The 15,377-nt window shown below is 37.0% G+C and overlaps 1 protein-coding gene across 2 annotated transcripts in view; it reads right to left on the bottom strand.

Moving 5' to 3' along the window:
• shank3a (SH3 and multiple ankyrin repeat domains 3a) overlaps positions 1 to 15,377 on the bottom strand; it is a 268,933-nt gene that overhangs the window by 73,010 nt on the left and 180,546 nt on the right. For both annotated transcript variants that reach the window (XM_079874288.1, XM_079874289.1), the window contains one exon: positions 14,225 to 14,248. In XM_079874288.1, the coding sequence (XP_079730414.1) occupies positions 14,225 to 14,248 (24 nt within the window). The remainder of the gene's footprint in view (positions 1 to 14,224; positions 14,249 to 15,377) is intronic.

The following is a 15,377-nucleotide window of genomic DNA, read 5'->3' as shown; positions in this document are numbered from 1 at the left end:
CCAATAGTGAGTGGGAGTTGATACTGTTTCCAATGACGTTAGCCAATCATAACAGTGGCCGTTTAGTGACAAGTTTTAAAGGAGCTGCCCCTTAAAGATGGATAATTTCAGACAGTTTTTTATGTGCCTTTATGTGTCTTCATTAGGTTAAACAACATCGATTTTAATTTGTAAGACATGCAGATCTGTGTTCTGTTTCTTCAGTATGTTGTATAGGTATAGGTTTCCTTTAATACACAATGCTGATGCAGTGTTTATTTGTCTCATATAAAAGATGCCCTTCATCAGGTCTGCAGGTACGCTACATGCCCAGAGAGCTGCCCTCTCCCCCACTAGCGTGCTAATGAACTAACACAGCCAGGAACAAACAAACCCCCCTTTTGTTTTTCTCTCTTCCGCCCTCCCTTTACTAGTTTCTCCATATTGGGTCGATCTTGTTGTGTGAAAATCGTCCTCTCACTAATCCTGGGCAGCTTTCTTCATTGATGAGTCAAGCCAGTGCTCTGTTCCACAGTGAGGCCTATCAAAGCATTTCTGCATTGGGTTCAGTCCACGCTTTGTTCTAATCACAGTAGGACCCGTCACCTGTGCGCGAGTCCACTCTTTTCCATTCTAAGCCATATGGACACACTCCGGGAATTCTTAGCATACTATTCTCAGCCTCTGATTCAACCACACACACACTGGCTGGGCATCAGCTCTTGTGTTTACAATCTACAACTCCGTAAGAATCCGACCTTGTTGGTCACCTGAACTATGAATCACAGCATCTTGTACTTATATGCCTAAACTGTCATGACGACCGCACAGTTGGACAAGCATTTGTAAATATACAGACATGTAACAGCATGTTTCACTTAAACCTAATTGCCATCTCAGAAAGGTTCGGAAGGGGAGTGGACAGCATGTGTAACGGCAGACGGAGCGACAGGCTTTCTTCGCCAAGTTGATGACAGGAATCACGTGGAGGGGATTTAGGCGAACTGCTTTTTGTTTCCATAGAGCAAATGGCAGTGTGTCAGAAGCAGGACAGTTTTCCGAACAGCTCTGGGTTGGCTGGAAAAGAGAGCGACATGCTGCGCAGGGCAGTATTAGATCCTGATGGACATGTTTAGGACAATCTGCTCATGTCTGCAATCTTCATAGAGATGTCCAAATGATGAAAAAGCTCATGTGTCTCACTTCTAATTGCTCACTGTAACATAATATTCATATCTGGTCGCAGAAACACTGTACAACTAATGAGTAAACATGTACGTAAATCCCATTGGTGATTAGTACATTGTCAAATCACACGTTTAAAAAAGCAATAAGCCACGCGAGGCCATGAATGACATGATTTTAGTGCTCTTTGAAACTATAGATTGCCAAACTACAAGCTACAAATTAAAAAATAATAATAGTTTCAACTTAAAAAAGTAAGTGTTTGTGCTGCCCTAAAATGTTAAGTTTAGTCAACTTGAAATGTGAAATCGTACTAAGTGACAACTTGAATATTTGAGTTGACTAAACTTAAAATTAAGGCAGCACGAAAAAAGTTGAAAATGTATTGATGTTAATGAAATCTAATTGTCAAGGAGTTAAAGCTGAAGAGATCAAGAGAAAATTACACATTTCAGCTTTAAACTATACTATTAAGCTATTATTTTGGAAAAGTATTTAGCAACACTACCAGTTACTAACAAAAAGTAGCTAAAATAAATACATTTATACAAATTTATACAAATAAAATAAACATTTATCATTTTTTAAATATATTACTATTTGATGATAGAATTATTAATCCAATCATCTCTAAAAACAATTGTTTATGTTTTCTCTTTTAATGAACATTAATGATGGCAATTAGGATGACAGCATTAAACGAACAAAAAATACGCTAAATACAACAGCAAACATCCTATATACAAAAATCTATCGTAAAAAGTATAGTAAAAGTAGATTCAATTTACCAATATGAAACTGTATCCAAGTTTGATTACTATCTCATTGTAAATCTACATCATTCACCATAATTATTAGAAAACAATCGGTCCATCTGGCTACCATAACAACTACCACTGGATGAACACTTCCCTTCCCCCAACAATATACTTCCGAGAACACCAATCTTATTTAAAGCACCAAAATTTAAAACAATTAGACCCAGAACACCATTAGCGACCATTAACCCAGGCTCTTTTTTCTCCTGCTTCACTCTCTTACCTTTCTCATTCTCTCTCCAAGCAGCAGATCAAAGTTAGAGAAGATTAAAAGCACAGTTAAAGCATTTCTCTCTGACAGCAGGCTGACAGGTACAATAGTCCCACGGAAATGCTCTTAGTCCATCACCCCTCCCACTGTATACTCCTGCACTTGTGATTTTAACACTGTGACTGCTTAATGAATTTAATCAGAGAGAAAGAATGCTAAGTTCAACTTTGATGAGCAATGTGATGTGAAAACCACTTCTTCGCAGAATTATGTGTGAAACCGCCACTGATGCTTTTTTCAAGACTGTTGTTCCATTATCAAGTATTGGCTGTGGGTGTTAAATTGGATCCTATGCTATCCCACTTTAAAACAATAATTCACCCCCAATAAAATCATTATATATTCACCCTTGTGTTTTTCCAAACCGGCATGCTGCTATTTTTTCCATCAAACACACAATTTGTTTTTAAAGATTAGATTAAACATTTAGATTAACTTTAATATGTATAAGTATATGTTGCAGCTGTGTGTGTGTGTGTGTGTGTGTACCTTCTCAGGAACAAAAACATATGAACTATTCCACAACAGAATAGAATACTCACTCCAGTATTTTTTGGTGCATTAATGAGAGTTAAAGGGATACTCCACTTTAAAATTAAAAATCTGTCATCATATACTCACCCTCATGTTGTTTCAAACCTGTATGAATTTCTTTCTTCTGCTGAACAGAAAGGAAGATATTTAGAAGAATGTCAGTAACCAGACAGTTTCTGGTACCATTGACTTCCATAGTAGGAAAAAATATATACTATGGAAGTCAATGGTACCAGAAACTGTCTGGTTACTGACATTCTTCTAAATATCTTCCTTTCTGTTCAGCAGAAGAAAGAAATTCATACAGGTTTGAAACAACATGAGGGTGAGTATATGATGACAGAATTTTCATTTTAAAGTGGAGTATCCCTTTAAAGACAAAGCAGTGATGTCCAATTTATGCAAAAAACATTCCTTTGAGTCAAATCTTTTTAATGAATTAGTTGATTCAGTTAACAAAAAAGGTATGATTTGTTCATGAATGATCAGAATAATCCAGTTCTCAAGTTCAACTCACTAATCCATGGATTACCACTGATTCAATGATCCAGTCACAGTGGTTAAGATTTTCAGCAAACAATGGCAAAAAATTTGGTCTATTCCCAACACTATCTTAAAGTCCCCCCTGTAGTCAATCATTTTATCCCTTAAAACTCATCTTTGATCACCAAAATGACATATTTAAGCATTTTTTTCCTTGACAAAATTTTCTTCATGCCTTAAAATAGCTTGAACGTAAACTCGCATGCACCCTTGCCCAGTGGCGGAGCCAGGATTTTTTCATAGGGGTGGCCAGGCAAGGGCCAGCAACCAGTCTGGGGTGGCACAGAAATCTTAATTATTTTATCATAAAAAATAATTTGACTATAATGTATTGGACTGTTTTAGTGCCTACACAACTGAATAAAGTTATTTTGTACTTAATTGTAATTGAGATAGTAGTGAATTAGGAATCATGGAATACATGAGTGATTTTTTTTATTTTTTTATTACCCACCACCTCATGTTAAAATTAATTAAATAGTAATAAAAGGGCACACACTATAGCTAGTTAGAACTATAGAACTATAGTAAGTTCAACTTGCTCAGTTAGCTTGGTTCTGGTTCTCAAAATCTCTAATAGCTTGTTCTACATTGTTGCATCTTCATGGATGAGATAACATGCAGATAATACTGTAGTCCAAATATTATTCAACCTTCAATACGTTTTATATAATCAATGAACTCTTCAACCAATTCTGAGTTTGTCAAAAAAAGTTTAACTTTCTATATTAGTTGTCAAAATAAATAATTGCAACAGTTCTATCATACCTAAATTAAAAAGGAAAACAAAAGTTCTCTTTTGAATCCCCATGTGCAAGAATGTGAACAAGGCGGAAGTCAACAGCACATAATGTAAAATGTTATGTTTTTCATAATGTAATGTTGCCAGAATGTAAAATTAAGTTATTTTATGGATTTAAAAATTATCCATTTTTGTTTGTCCTTTACAAATTAACGCAAAATGAATGCCTATCGCACAGTGCTCACATTTATTTGGACATTAAAACATTACATATCCATTTGTGCCTTATATTGTGATCTCACATAGCAGAATATTTTAATCCAGACACATGTGACACATGTATAACAAATACATGCATGCAGTTTTGACCGCTTTAATCGCCGTTTTGATTCTTACATGAGTTAATTGACGACAGAACTACGGCTACAGCGCGCCGTATTTGCGCGTGATGTGCGTAAGCACAGTACAACTTTCAGCCGTATGACAGGAAAGTTCGTTAGTTTTACTGACATTTGGCCTGACAACATCTCATCTTACCGAAGATAGCCAACTGAATAAGGACAACGCGCTTTTCTCAGCATCTGACAGAAGTGTCACAAGCTTTCACACACATTTTCTAAAATAAAAGTAGCATCAGAAAAAAAGAGAATTACGTTTGCTGTTGACTGCACACTATTCGACTTACTCAAAACGGTCTTGCAACCCACCAGTTGAGAAAGACTGACTCTATATTTACTATATCACTGTCTGATGTTCTGCTGAAGCTCATTCGGCACTTGCACATTTCCGCACTCGTTTGGCTTGCGCCTGGCGCTGAGGTGAAGTTGGAGTGTGCGTCTGAAAAGTCTCACGTTTTTTGTGGTCTTAAAGAGACGGTTCAGCGTTTTAAAAAACGCGATTTTTGTCAATAAAAAAAGGGACAGAAACAGCAGTTGTGAGAGGGGTGGCCAAAGGGGTGGCCAAGCTTAGACCAAGGGTGGCCACGGCCACCCCTGGCCACCCCCTAGCTCCGCCCCTGCGGCCTTGCCTCATTTAGTATACGCGGTTCTATGAATATGCAAATTAGCCCCACCTCCACACTCGTTGACGATTACACGTTGATGTGATTGGTTACAAGGTAGTTTGTGACGTCAGAAACACCAACAATTTAAATTTCACTGCAGTTTTAAGGAGAAAATTCAGCAATGGTGTTGACTTGTGCTTTTGAATCCTATGGGCAGCATTGACTTTCATTAAACTGAAAAGTGGTCAGGATATTCTTCAAAAAGCCACCTCTTGGTAGAAGAATAAAACTCATGCAGCTTTAGAACAACATGAGGGTAAATAAATAATGACTACATTTTAATTTTTGGGTGAACTATTGCTTGAACATTCAATAAGATCCTCATTCACATTCACTGTCAGCACGCCTTCCCCAGGTTCAGATCAGCAAATAGCAGTTTGTTTATGGAGCACGACTGTTGCTCTGGCGGAGGTGGAAGTCTGCAGTCAGCAGCAGGCAGTGACAGAGGAAGCCCCATCTCTCTACCCGTCACGCCCACGTGCTGCTTCAGTCTATTGATCAGCCCCAAGCTATCAGAACATCAATCATGGGCTGCTGATCGATGGCTATTTGTTGTGTTCAGATTGCCCTTGGGAACAATGGGTCTTCACATGAAGCGGTGATGCTCGGGAGCTCTGACCATTTAGAAACAACAACACCACCTTGTTCCAGAAGCCTGTCGTAATATCATGTCAATAACGTATCTGTTCATAAAGGGACGGAAGACAGACCCAGCTCGTGTTGCCAAATAATGTTAGTAAATGTCTAATATGAAACGCACTAGTTTGTATTACTTGATGGTTTTCTACACTCTAACACTAAATGCAATTGCATCTTTAAAAAGTCAACTGTGTTAAAGTCCCCCTGTAGTCAATAATTGTATCCCTTAAAACTCATCTTTGATCACCAAAATGACAAATTTAAACTTTTAAACCAAAAAAAATTAAAATAGCTTGAATGTAACTCTACACCCTTGCCTCATTTAGCATACACGGTTCTATGAATATGCTAATTAGCCCCGCCTCCACTCACTCACACCAGCTCAGAGATCCACTCGTTGATGATCACACGTTGACGTGATCGGTTACAAGGTAGTTTGTGACGTCAGAAACACCAGCGATTTCAAACTGCGTCTTTGGTTCACAGCAGTTTTAAGGAGAAAATACTCAGCATTGGTGTTGACATGAATTTGCACATGGTTTGTCATAAAGCATATTAAAAATACCACATTGACATATAAACAACATTAAAAGCTTGATTTTCACCTCGGGGGGGACTTTAACAATCAGTTTTACTTCCTCAATGTTAAATGGGATATTCAATGAGAACAAAAAATGTTGGACGGGAATTGGACAACACAAAAATAAAATAATATAATACATTAAAAATGACTGAATTATTTTTTCAAGTTTTAATAAATAATACTAAAATAAAGTTATTTTAAGGCACACAAAAATCATAAAAATTAATGAAACGTTACCCACAAAAATAAAATAAACAAAACTGTAGCCTATATAATGAATAATACAGTATAAAATAAAACTTTCTTTCAATTATAAACTTTAAATAGTTTAACATTTCTGAATGAGCTGTTTTTGTTGCTTTCTGTTGAATGCTTTTATTCCTGAAAAGTGAGGAAAACCTGTTTTCCAAGATATGGCCTCTTTACAATGTGACTTCACAAGTCACAAGATGGTTTTAACTAGAACCCTTTAATTAAACACCAAAGTGTGAGTGAATCAGAGTAAAGAGAGAAGGAAAGAGCGCATGTTCACAATGCCACAACCAGAAGGCTATTATGTGTTAACCAAGGTGTGTGTGTGTGACAGGTGGTGTGGATTGTGGGGGGCAAAAGTTTGGGGCAAGGTCAGGTGAGAGATAGAGATCACAGGTGGTCAGCTGTGACAGAAAAGTCAAATTGCACAGAGTGGTGCATTAACCTTGGGATCAAAGATATCACATATAAACAAGCGCAAGCTGATGTAAGTGAAACTTACAGTAAACTCACTGTAAGAAGGCACAACATGGGTACAAACACCAGTACTAATCAGTCTCTCAGATATAAAAACTGACATTTAAAATGATTACAGATAACTACCATGTAGTCACTTATAATAACTTTCAAAGCCAGACTTTTGACTTTCAGTAGTAAATGTAGTTCACAGAGAAGCTTATTTTGGCCAAGAACAGATGGGAAGAGGACATTTCCAAGATGTAATTTAATCACAGTTTAAAGTACAAAGCAGACCAGGTGCACTTAAAGATATATTGCTTACTTGCTACTAAGTGTCTCAAACAAAAATCAGATGGATAAAACTATGTACTACATAAAAAATACTTAACGTACAACTATTTTCTACATACAACAGAAATAAATGAATAAACAGATCAGCTAAACAACAATCTTTATTGGCATTGGTAAATGTGTGTGAATGTTTTTTATTGTTTTGTTTGCTGCTTGTTTATCTACAATTTAATTGACTCAGAAGGCTAAAGATGTCTTTCAAACTGCCAGAAGGGTACACACACAGAAAGCAGTAGTCTTAGTATCTGCATGTTTTGTATTCTCCATCAGGCTTGAATGTGTCATCTGTTAGTCTGACACAAAACACTTTCCATGGGCGAAACTAAGCATGTTTTATCAAGCATGCTTTTATTTAAGCATCTATCTATCCATCCATCCATCCATCCATCCATCCATCCATCCATCCATCCATCCATCCATCCATCCATCCATCCAGGATCTTAAGATGTCCTAATACGCTGTAAATTTGCAGGCAATTGCTGGATAGCATAAAGCTTTGAGCGAGTATGTTAGTGCAGATGTTCAGACTCAGTATATCTACACCATAAAGTAACATATGTTCTAATCTGTCACCTTAGTAAAAGTCTGAGTGACTCAGCACAAACGCACAGACCTTATGATACACAGCCATGAGTCAGCAGAAAGCCTCTTATGGCCATAAGCGAGCTGATGAGATGGGCTGCATCTGCAACGGGACAATACGAACCTACATCAAAACCGCCATTCATTACTCTGTCACACGCCATAAAACATCGACAAAAAACACACACGGACAAACATAAATCCTTGATTTGAGCTTCATCTGCAACAGACTAGCTCTCTATGACCCTTCAAAACATAAATTAAGGCTATTCCAAATTACAAACATCTGTATTTATGCAGACAGACTTTTAATCACATTTCAACTCTCCAGATGGAGGAATCGTTTCCTGACTGCTTTCAGATGCAGAACTAGGTCATATTTTTATGCATATGTTGCATATGAAATAATATTATGTATTTCTGGCACATTTGAGGGCGATTACACCATGTCGAACATGCACCACCCAGAGCATAAGTGCTATATGAGGATATTTATTTAGGTCATTGTGTCTACACCATACGACTTGGCAGAGATTGACCGAACACAAATATTTTTACATCACAGAGTGTTTAACTTTAACAGTGAAATGTCACATCGTTTGGCAAGCGCACATACCATACTGTAGCACAGACACCTGTTGCTAAGAGACAAGCAGATGCTCTTGTTTTCCAAAAAACTCCAGTTGCATTCAACATAGTAACATAGTGACCATAAAAAAGCGAGAGAGCTCTTGGCACAGAAAGAGCTAAACCGCGGGCTGCTAGGACAAGTGGCTGTTTACAAATGTTTAAAACAGCAACGCAAACTTCTCAACAAATACTAGGAACTAGTGGCCTCTTCAAATAGCAATTCTATTAAGTTCCTTTGAGAAGTAATAGGGCTCTGTCGGGGGAAACCCGACACACAGTAAAACCGCCTCAAAACTGGTGGAGAAGCACAATTAAAGTTAATTGATTTCTTTAACTTTAAAAGAATTACGGTTTTACTGTTTGCCAATGGGAAATCTGTAATGAGGTGAACAAACATACAATGAAATGTTAGAGGAGCTAATCAAACACTGGTACCCTTCTATAAAATGTGCTTTTTTATTTACATTTTTGCTTAAATAAAGGTTTTTACATGCTCAGAGTAAAGGCAATCATTAAAGTCAACATGAAATCAATATTTATGAACATGGTTATAAGGTGCATGATTTATCAGTGAATTATGCTATAAAGAACAATGTTTATCTCAGGGATTTAAATTTTTTTTATCTCTCCCCCTCACCTGTAATATAGAGACAATCGTGTCGTGTTCAGCAATCGTGATACAATCTATTCCCAACAGATACAAATCAAGTCCTGTCCCACTTTTCACTCTTTGAATATCCCGTTGAAGTCTAATGATTTTACATTTACATTGTTGCATTCAACACATTTTATCAGTTCATGCGAACCCATAACTTCGGTGTTGCTAGCACTAACCTCTACTGTTTGATTATACGTAAATAAGTGTTGTAGCCATTCATTATTTAATTAATTATGTTCTACAGAATCAGAAGTGTTGTAATGGTTCCTTTGAAGTGGGTCTAATATCAGTTTCCTTAAGAGGAACCTTCATAGTAAAAACGGTGCATGTTAAGGCACCTAATTATAGAAGAAAGCAAATCAACTTATTTCAGGTTCAAACTGAAATACTATTTCAGGACACAGTGTCAAGAAAGTCTCCTTTATTTGTTCCTTCCTTAAAGGCCATTTTCAAAAAAAGAACAGTTGTGCTCCCATTAAGGTAAAGACATAGTTACTCAAACTGCTCTACAGTCACATGATTGTTGATTGGACCAGCAATGACTTTGTCACAGAGTAGATTATCAATGTGAGCTCATGTTTTTTCCCAGCATGCTCTAGTCTCGTACACCTATACTTATTAATCTTTAAGACAGGCATGAAAATGGAATTGCTGCAAATAACAGCCAGATTAGACATTCACAAACATGATTAATGGCTGTGGGACACTCACAATGCTCGTGGAATATTAACGACATCATGCGACAGCCACGTTTCCGTTACACTCTAAGACTATTGCATGCATCAACGCCCACTAATGTTAAACAACAACACCCGTAAGACCAGCGCCCGCGTTTATCTGCTTGCTCTCTTGAGTGCCGACAAATTGATTTCAATCACTGATGACATTCTGATTGAGCGCAAAGGGGTACATTTTAATATTACCTTGTTGTCAATGGAATGAAATGAGCAGGGAATGCATTCAAGATCACGCAGGACAGCATTTAGAGAATTAGAAACATTAAGACTTATCACAGATATGAAAACAGACACAAATCTATTTCAGTCTACACCTACAGTGTACTTCTGTACCTACAGTTTACAGAATAGGTATAGCTGAATAGCTGAGCTACATGGGTAAGATTACCTTTATCGTCCACATAACCACGGCCATCCTCCTCCTTAATTTCATGCTCTACATAGGGAGATTCTGGTGATGACATTTAGAAGAAAAAAAAAAAGGAAAAATGAACTGATTTTGACAGCATGGACATAAAAAGATTTAACACCATGGACATAAAAATGGATTTTTTTTACATATAACCATATGTACACACAGTTACAATGCTTACACAACATCATGGTCAAATGTGAGCACACACACACACACACAAACACCAAATCTCATCCATCATACCATCCTTTTTCGCCGCTAAACCCTAGTACCCTACTGCACTGGATCTATAGGGATCTTTATTCTATTGGTGGTCTGTGGTCTCACACTAGTTCTGTCTGACCTAAAGCAGCCTACAGAGAGTCCAGCAGGACCAACGCAGCGCACAGAGCTATACACTAATGAATTTACCTTCCTCTTCACTTTCTTTGATGGACTCTGCCAGAGAGAGACAACACACATACATCAGAGCACTAGGAAAAGACAAAGTGTGCGTATGTAGGCCCACAATGCTGAAACTATGACTGTACTATCAGTATCTACTGAATATCATATGGGAGATATGAACAGCACAGAGGAAAGGACAGGTGGATATTAGTGGGCTTCATGTTTACCGAGCGTGATCTCCTCATAAACATTCTCCTCTGTCAGAAAATGGAATGAGAGAGAAGAGAAAAAAGTCAAGGTAAGGACAGAGACGAAGAGTGAAGGAAATACAGATTAACAGCATTGTAAGAGAGCTAGAAAAAGTGTCTTTGAACAAGCTGACAGACAACAGCTTATTGTGAATGTCAGTTTTACTCCTCAAGACTTTATTTTGGAAATCCCTGGCTTGTGCTTCATCAAAATTTGATGTCTATGATTATGTTGATTTTCTAATTAGAGACTGGTACTCAGATTGAGTGTCACAGTTGTGGAGTGCTAAGAAATAGGAATATCAAACATACTGGTACAAAGTTGATACTAAAATGTTAAATATATCAAAGAATATACCAATAACATTTCTGTTACCCATTTTTGTGTCCTGTCCCAAATGTATCAATCGCATCGAAATTGAGATGTAACATTACCCTCAATCTGCCCTAAAAACGCTCTATTATATTTTTTTACAGTAGTAGATCTCAACCCTGTGAGGGGGATAGATTTCAAGCCCTCATCCGTTTATCATCTGCGACCTCAAAGCAAGGCTGAAGTTAGTAAGCTCCAATGAACTGGAGCCACAGTCAAAATGCATTTCACATCTGAGGCACAGTGCCATCAAAACATTCCCACAAGAGCACGCTAAAGGTTATCAACCTGAAGTCACAAGAAGGTTTATTCAGTCCTCAAGGTCTCGTAGACAGTTGTGCACCCAAACGTGATTTTATCGGGGAGTGAGAGTCTCCAAAGGTAAAATAAAGTGATTGGGGCACAAAACCAGAACACTCCCATTGGGTCTCATTCACCGGTAATCGTATACAAATTGCATACCTTGGTGCGCAGAAAATATTCTCACACAAAATCTCTGGATTATTCTAGATGAGGGAAAATGTGCAGTTAGCCATATAAATGCATTTGTGCACCATTAATATTATATATATATATATATATATATATATATATATATATATATATATTAACTAAGAAGTATACCCCACAATTTGGAGACAGTAATATTTTCTTTTTCTTTTTTAAAAAAAAAAAGAATACTTTTATTCAGAAAGGATGCATTGATCAGTAAAGACATTTATAATGTTAAAAGATTTCAAATAAATTCTGTTTTTGAACTTTCTATTCACCAAAGGGTCCTGTAAAAAAGTACTGTGTTTTTTCTGCCTATTTGCAGCCTTGATGACCATAATAGACTCCTAGAAGTTAATAATCTGACCGACCTTAAACTTCTTAAAGCTACTGCATTTAAATATTTAAACAATTTTAAAATCGACAGACGTCAACCAAAGGCAACAGACAGGTTTGCTGCATTTTGTCGGATCAGTGTGCTACCCTTACGCTGTCTGTTGGCATTGGTCTATACTTGTTTTCGCCGATTGAACATGTAAAATCAGTGCTTGTCGTGTCGTAGAATGTGATGCATTGTGATATGGTGATTCAGTCACTGGTGTTGGTGGCCGTTTGTTGCTGCTGTGTAAACTGGCCTTTAGTGTGAAGAACATTTTAATAATCTAAAGAACCTTTTTTCCACTATAAAAAACCTTTTGTGGAATGGAAAAGTTCTTCATGAAACCATCAATGCCAATAAATAACCTTTTTCATTTTTAAGTGTATCTACATTTAGAATACATTTAAGTACAAACTTGAATAGTTAAGAAATGAGACCCGCTGTTTGCATAGATAGCATTGCTGAGGCTTAAAATGAGATGTTGTTTTCCCAGCAGTGACTCCTATATTAATGAACGTCAGTGAGATGGGCACTGCGAACATATCAGAAGCTGGGAGCTAAAGAGAGACTGCTGGTTGCTCGCTTGGTCTCTTTAAGGTTACAGAGGTGCTACAAGAATAGAAAGGGCACACACACAGGAAATGGAAATGTTTTTGACATATGGTGCCGTTACGTAAGAGATGTGTCGTGTGTCCAGCATATGGTTTGTCCTGGCAGTTTCTGAGCTGGAACAAGCAGCATGTTGCCGATTATAACGGCACTTCCATCTTCACCAGCATGGGCGTTCTGGCACTTCATGGGCACTAATGCACCTGCTGCCCAGCACAGGAATGTGAGTCAGAGTACGTGCAGCTGTTCTGGACTAAAGGATTACATATAAGATACCCATAGGACAGCAAAATTACAAATCTCTAAAACATATCAGAAGCTTCTCTCAGGCAGCAATGAGATTAAATGGAGAGAAGACTGAGACCTTTGTCTCAAAAATACCCTAGCAATGACCCCTCAATGAGAGCAATATCTATCTATCTATCTATCTATCTATCTATCTATCTATCTATCTATCTATCTATCTATCTATCTATCTATCTATCTATCTATCTATCTATCTATCTATCTATCTATCTATCTATCTATCTATCTATCTATCTATCTACAATTTAAATGGAGCTGCAAAAAAACTCTTATTCAAAATAAAATCATACAATTCAAATTCTTATATATAACTTACAGTATATTGTATGCAGATGTCCGCCTCATGTATATCTTAATGTATCTCTCCTTAATGTATTTTTTAACCATTTTAGGAGAAACATCTGAGACAAAGCTAATGTCTCAAGAATAAAAAAGCAGCATTTGAGCAATAATAATAATAACAAAAATTCTAGCGACATCTTCCATTCACATTCTTTCAAGAACACATGATCTAAGCTTTGGCAGATGCATTAATATATAACGCCTTACTCATACTGCACGCAAATATTAATCTTGTGTATGTCTATTTGTAATCTTCCATAATAATTTTTGTAGAAAAATCTGAGACAAAGTTAATATTAAGCTCCACTAAGAGCTACACAGGAGCAATCTCAGAGCACTTATATAATTCTCTGAATGCAAATTGAGGAAATTATAATCTATTAAAATGCTTTAAGCATCAAATGTGTCTGAAATCAGAATGTGTGTAATAGTTTCCATACAGTTTAAAGAGGGAGGAAGGAAACTGACTAGCATCGCCGTGTGTGTGTGTTCAGTTATAGATGTGTGAGCACAGGTAGGCATGCAGGTAGGGCAGAGTGGAAAGAAGGAGTTACTGAAGGATAAAAACACCACTGTAGAGGGCTGTGCATTGGACACACACACTCATACACACTGGAGGGCAGTGGGATGGATGCAGAGTTCTTTACCTTCCAATGCGTTTGAGTGGTAGTCTGGTTTGAAGCATGAATGGAGACAAGAACAGAACAACACATAAGCCATGAACCTGAGCCATGGACACACACACACACACACACACACACACACACACACACACACACACACACACACACACACACAAACCAGAGCAGTATTCATTTAGACGCTCAACAGTGAGTATGATTTACATCCACAACTTTTACTAACATCACATGTACACAGCACAAATACATGAATATTGTCTGACTTGATTCTGAGTTGAATCTCCTCCGGATCAAGATTCACTACTTAGAAAAGGTAAGCAAGTGAGCACGGCCCTTACAGCTGAGCAAGTGTGTGTCTGCGTGTGTGTGTGTGATGAGAAAGACGGTCTCCAGAGAGCAGTGTTTGACAGACAGCAACCCTTCGTCACCCTGTTCTGAGACATACCAGTGCATATGACATGTTAAAGACGTGCATCTCACTAAAACAGACAACTACAGTCCTGTTCAGAACTCACTCAGCAGATGTAGTTCTACAGGCTATCCTAAATTACTTTCTGGCTATAGTAATGACAATATTTTTCTGTATACTAAAGATTATATACAAGCATACTGGGTTTCACAGTGCATTGGAATACAGTGCAAATAGGTACATTATACACAATAATGCAGGCTGCATTATTGTGTATAATGTACCTATTTGCACTGTATTCCAATTTACACTTTGTAAAGTACACTTTGTAAAACATTTTTATGCAAAAATATATTTTTAATGTAAATGTATTAATTATATTTGTAGTACTTAGGAAATAATGACTATGACTAATAATGATCTATATAATTCAATATGTATGTATTTATATTTATTTAAAATAAAAATATATTTAAATATACATATATTTATTTATACTCACTCACTCACACAATTATAAATACATCATATGTACAGTAATATGTACAGTGTGAACACAGGGAAAATTTGAATATATATATATATGTATATATATATGTATATATATATATATATACACACACACACACATTTGTGCTTTGCAATGTGTCTCGTGATTTTTGAGTTCCTGTAGAGCCTGATAAAGAGCAAACAAATCAACTTAAAAATCATGAGAGACACATTGCAATGCACAAACAATGAACCTCTGCT

The sequence above is a fragment of the Squalius cephalus genome, assembly GCF_949319135.1.
Source record: "Squalius cephalus genome assembly, chromosome: 6".
NCBI classification, from domain to species: domain Eukaryota; kingdom Metazoa; phylum Chordata; class Actinopteri; order Cypriniformes; family Leuciscidae; genus Squalius; species Squalius cephalus.
The sequence above is the reverse complement of the archived record's forward strand: the minus strand, read 5'-3'. Positions and strand labels throughout refer to the sequence as shown.